General features: G+C 37.8%; 1 protein-coding gene across 2 annotated transcripts in view; it reads right to left on the reverse strand.

Annotated features, from left to right (window-relative positions):
* Positions 1-329: 329 nt before the first annotated feature.
* LOC107093504 (disks large homolog 4-like) overlaps positions 330-5,577 on the reverse strand; it is a 67,962-nt gene continuing 62,714 nt past the window's right edge. For both annotated transcript variants that reach the window (XM_015388607.1, XM_015388605.1), the window contains one exon: positions 330-5,147. In XM_015388607.1, the coding sequence (XP_015244093.1) occupies positions 5,041-5,147 (107 nt within the window). In that variant the 3' untranslated portion in view covers positions 330-5,040. The remainder of the gene's footprint in view (positions 5,148-5,577) is intronic.

Below are 5,577 nucleotides of genomic sequence, written 5' to 3' on the forward strand. Positions count from 1 at the left end.
ATAAAGGCATGGCCATGAATATGTGCTTCCAAAGAAGAAAATTGTTTTCCCTGATGAGAGGCCTCGTGCTTGGGTGGTAAGGAAGCCAAAAAAACACATCATCCAGAAAAAACCCCCAGATAGAGCAAGACTGTACAGCTTCAGCTTAGAAGCTCTTGTGTAAGAGGCTAAACAAGGAGGATGAGCGCCCTCTTCTGGTTATCATGTTAATCTCCACCTGTGGGACAAAGTCATTTAGAACAAACATAAAAATAGATGTACAAAAACAAGAATACACCTGAGCCCTTCTTCAGAAAGCATTTTTAAATCAATTTTATTATTTTATAGCTAATTTACAACAAGCGCTTCACTGAACTGGAACATTTTATTTTGCTTCATAGTTTCGTTATTGAATATATTCTTCTGCTTCAGTTGTAACTTTGTAATCAGTCTTTTCTGTAAAAATTCATATACTTTATAAGGAATATCACACTATGATACGGATGGCTGAGAGAGATATTAAGAAATACATTGAAACCCTCAAAGAAAGAAAATGAAAACATATTATTCAATCAATGAGTGTGTTGTCGCTTCTGTGAGTGTAGAAAATGTAAATGCATGTGGAGACATGGTGAGTTTGTTTGTGTGTTTATATGTGTGTGTGTGCATGTGTTTTCTTTTTCCCACCCATAGTGTGTAAATGCAGTTAAACTGGGCCTGTGGCTCCCATGGAGGATTCTCGTATTTGGTTCCATTAAGGATAGTGATCGCCGAGAGCCACACCGAAAAACCAAACATTATTTGTATTTACAGCGTTTTGCATCCAAGACCCAAGAGCTTTCTTAACACAGGGGACCAAAAAAAAAAAAAGCTACAAAAATATACAGACTCAATATGGAGTTTTAGTGACAGTTCTTAATAAATAAAACAGATGCATCTCAATAAAGCAGAAAATCAGCAGAGGTTTTCTATTTCAGTAATTACATTTAAAAAAGTGAATCTCATTGGGTAAGTAGCTTCATAAGACTCTGATCTATTTCTAGAGTTTTTTTCTGTTAATTCTGATGATTATGGCTCACAGCTAAACCCAGGAAGCAATTTCTCCACATTTATAGCATTTATAGTTAAAATATAGTTTTAGAAGAGTGGGTGCAAGAAAAAAAAAAAAAAAAGGAAGCAAGGGAAAAATACCAACCTACTTTCTGATGAATTTACATTGCATTGATGATACTCTGCATGAGGAGATGGTTGCATTGTCTGCTTAAATTTTTTATCTTTGCCTTGTAAATAGATTGTTGACAGGATAAAAATCTATCAACTGGCCTTTTGCAGACAACAATACCATAGATATTAAAACAGGAGTTGGTATTTTTGACAGAGGGGGTAAAAAAACTAAATTAGCATCAAAAATTTGATATCAACTCTGGTGCTAAAACATTTTCAGCCTGTCTCCTGGTTTGGTCTGTGGGGCAGCGCTGTAAACATTCACTGTCCACATTTTTTATTCTTAAATGGGCTTTGAATCTCAAAGCAATTTAAAGTGTTTTTTAAAGCCTTTTTCTAATAAACTTTTTTTCTTCCACTATCTTTTCCTATAGTTTTCATGGATACAGCCTTCTGTAAACATCAAGCTACTTTTGCAAATATGTTTTGTAGCTTACCCACCTTGTAGAGGGTGTCAATGATTGTCTGAAGAAGAATGTGCCAACAGTCTTCTGAATGATTGTGTAGGTTGTGATCTTTCTTTTATTATCAAAAAAGGCTTTCACCTGTTCCAAGTAATTGAATCTTATGCAAGCCATAAGCATAAAATTAAGAGAAATAAAAGTCTAAAATATTTTAGTTTGTTTGTCATTAATCTAAATACGAGTTCTCCGTTCTGACCTGAATTACAGAAATAAAGTAACTTTTGATCATAACATTTTTTTTTTTCAGATTTATTCACATGCACCTGTAAACCAAAAGCAAAAACTGTCATTCATCAAATCTCAGCAGTTCCACTTCGGGCTGAGAGAAGCAGGTAAAGAAAACAATAAATATGAATGGTTATTTCCATCAATACTTCCGTATTCACTCTTCTAATTCAGAACATATAATACAAACACATGCTCATAAAAATCAGATTCCTTGTTCTGTCCTGCTGTCATTTCCCGTGTTTAATATCCATCTGTGCAATCTTTATAGATATACTTTTAATCCTACAAATAAAACCATCTTCATTGCATAACATCATAGCAGTATTGCACCGTATCCTCACATGTGTGTCTCACTCTCTCATTCACACACCTGCAGGCTCATACTTTATGTATTATACATCATAACAACCATAAGTTGGATTCCTCTTATAGCATCATTTATATTTTATACATAATGGACGTTCTCCTGCAGCAAACACACGCATTCAGTCACACAAAGACAGACAGCTGCATTGCACATGTTTTTCAATTAGTTCATCTTTTCCAAACATCATCGCATCATATTTAAGTCAGATCAAAGCTCTAGTGGGAGGTCTGCTTTACATCAGCCTTAAACGGTTCCTTTTTTCTGTCTGTGTAGCTTTTTGCTCTGTTCAGCAACAATAAAATGAGAATATGGGTAAAACCAACAATCAAAATGCAATATTACACAAATAAATCATTGTAATATTGTTTGGAAATGTTGATTTTTCTCTTTACAGACTTATTCCTGTTAGAAATTGTCATAAAAAAGATATATATTTATATATATATTTATATATAGAGGCCTTTTTTTCTAGTCTTCAAACATGACATATTTAATTTGTTTGGACTCAAGTGGGAGAAAAAAGCAGAGAAAAGTGGAAGAGAGAGAATAAAAGAAGACCTGTTCCTCCCCACACACACAGAGGAGTCTCCACATGTCACAGCTGTGCAAAGATGCGTACAGATGCGCCACACATGCCATGGCTTGCACTGCGGCCACTGGAAAGTGTGTGTGCGTCTGCGCATTGAAAAGGGATCTCCTGGACGAATGACTGGCCAGGTGAAGCCGACAGCTTCTGCTGTTTGTGCAGAGAGAGAGATAACATTCATCCTGGGTCCTGACAAGCAGGTCAGAACAGCTGCAGAGGGGTGTGCCAGGTTTACTGTACAGCTGAGCTTCCAACTCCTTGTGTGTGTGAGGGTCACTGGATTGGCTGCAAGGCTGTAGGTGTGTTTGAGTGCAGGTGCGTGTGTGCATAAGGACAGGCTAAACCGTGTCAGAGCATCTAGTGTTTTCACTCAGGGTCGGCCTCCCTTGGCTGTTTCTCTTTGTTCCTCTTCCTTTATCAGACATGCTTAAACCCTCCTTCACAGAAAAGAGGCAGAGAAGAATAAACAGTACCTTGTAAAAGCATTCCCTTCCCTTAAAGAATTTCCACATTTTGTCAGGCAGCCACACACTTCAAACTTTGAAGTATCCTGTTAACACTAACAGAAAGTGATGCGTAATAGTAAAAAGGAAACAAAAGGATGTAATTTTATTTTTGATTAATAAAAATACGTAATCAAACCCATAACATGTCTAATTATTAGCTTACAACAAACCACATAAGTGTTATCCCAAAAGTGGAATAACTTTTTTGCCAAATGCTATGTGTTTTTTAAAAACACAAACAGATTCCAAATATATCGTAAGAATATTTTTCTTAAACAGAGACATCAAAGCTGCTCAGACCTGAGTGGGAGATAGATGGGGAAAAGGGAAATTCTGGGGACGATCCACTGGAGGATGAGTATTTTCCAGCGGTGATTAAACCTAGATTCAGTGTCATGAAAGCAAACATTTAGATTAAAGACTAATTATTTATCTCAGTGGGTAAATGTAATAATAAATACCCTTTAAATCTCTTGAAAAGCTGTAAAATAGATTTTCACACACAAATTTAAATGGGAACATGAATATTTTTCCTTCCAGTTCACAATTATGCACCACTTTCTGTTCGTCCCTAAATCGTAAGATCAATCTGTTAACATTGGGTTTTTAATCATGAGAAAATGTCAGAGAGTTGGAATATTTTTGCAAGGTAACTGTGAGTTTTTCCTATTTCAAATACTGATTTCTCCTCTGTTTTTCTCCGATAATGCCATCAATAAGGATGCATGCTTCGGCATAATGAGCGTTTATTCAAAATGAATTACAATGCCTTTAAAAATCTGCCTCACAATATTTAAAATGGGCAACAGAAGAAACGTTTGTCTTGGTTACAGAGATGTTATTTCAAGTGTGTACCAAGAACCAAAAATAGATTAGCAAAAGTGCTGAAAAAAGACTCCTGGTCAAGGGGGGATTTCACCAGGATCTGAAGCTCTCTCCAAAGATGTTAGCGGGGTGCTTTTCAAAAAGAGATCCTGAAAGGCTCTTTTTATAGCATCTCCATCCCAGGGATCGCCATCTCATGGAGGTGCTCAGCGGGGGCAGAGATTTGAGATACGCAGAGAGGGTGAGGTCCATTCTCTGCTTTACTCCAATCTCTGCTCAAACACAACTATATTCTTTAACAGATCCCCACAACATGGACTGTAGTTCACATCTGAGATCAAAATGCAGCTAAAATCTGCCAAAAGTGGCTTTCTGAGTTGGGATGATGGCAGAAACCTTTATCTGCTCGTAAACTCTGTTTTTGTTGCATGTAAGTTAATTTGGCTGATTTATTTTGGTGAAGCCATGGTTTAAAACCAGTGTGCATTTTAATGCTAAATACCAACTGATCTTAAATAGTACGCCTTCATTAAAGTGAAACTACACTAAAATATGTTCCCCCAATCTCTTTCAGTTTAACTAAACATTAGTTTGTTCATCGCTTTCGAAAAGAAAAAAAAAATCTCCTTTTTTGGTCTCCTTACACGTCTTGCAGTGTCAGTTCCCGTGCTCTCTTGCTCTTTGTAGGCATTTGTCTCTCTGTGTCGTTAAGCAGTGATTGCCTAAGCACGGACTTCGCTGGAGGATGGGCGGACAGACGGGCAGGCAGGCTCGGCTGGCTCGGCTGTGAGGGGTGAAGGGCGGTGGTGGTCTGTGGTTGTGAGGGTCGAGAGGCAAGGACAGGGGTCAGCGGTTGCAGCATCACAGCCTCTCCCGAGTGGGAATCCAGATGTAAGGCCCTGATTGCTCCTCGATCACTGTCTTTACTTTGTGATAAACCTCTTCAAAGCTCTCCCCTTCCACGACAGCTGTGGCAGAAAATAAAATTTGAATGAGCTTGAAAAGGGATATGAAGGCTGAAGAAATAAAAAGTTACATAAACAGGTTTAAAAAGAAAAAAAAAAAACGATGTGGGAGGCTGTAGAATGAAAAGCGTTTTACCCAAAATAAACATTTTCACAATGATTTGTTCTCCCACTCTCTGTGTTCAGTTATAAATTGTAGTAGGCACCGACTGTGAGAAGAAACCTGGCATCTAAGATCTACCTACTGGTGAGATTTGCCCTAAATGTGTCCCTGGAATGTTATAATGCTCTGAGTCCCCCCAGAAGGCACCAGGAGGGCTCAGAGCATTTAACTCACCCAGTTACACACAAGCAGCTTGTCATTTTGGAGGTAGGCAATGTGCTGACATTTAAAGAAGAGAGAAGAAGATAAAAAGGAATTTGAAACGGATAC

The sequence above is a fragment of the Cyprinodon variegatus genome, unplaced genomic scaffold (assembly GCF_000732505.1).
Source record: "Cyprinodon variegatus isolate N-32 unplaced genomic scaffold, C_variegatus-1.0 Scaffold429, whole genome shotgun sequence".
NCBI classification, from domain to species: domain Eukaryota; kingdom Metazoa; phylum Chordata; class Actinopteri; order Cyprinodontiformes; family Cyprinodontidae; genus Cyprinodon; species Cyprinodon variegatus.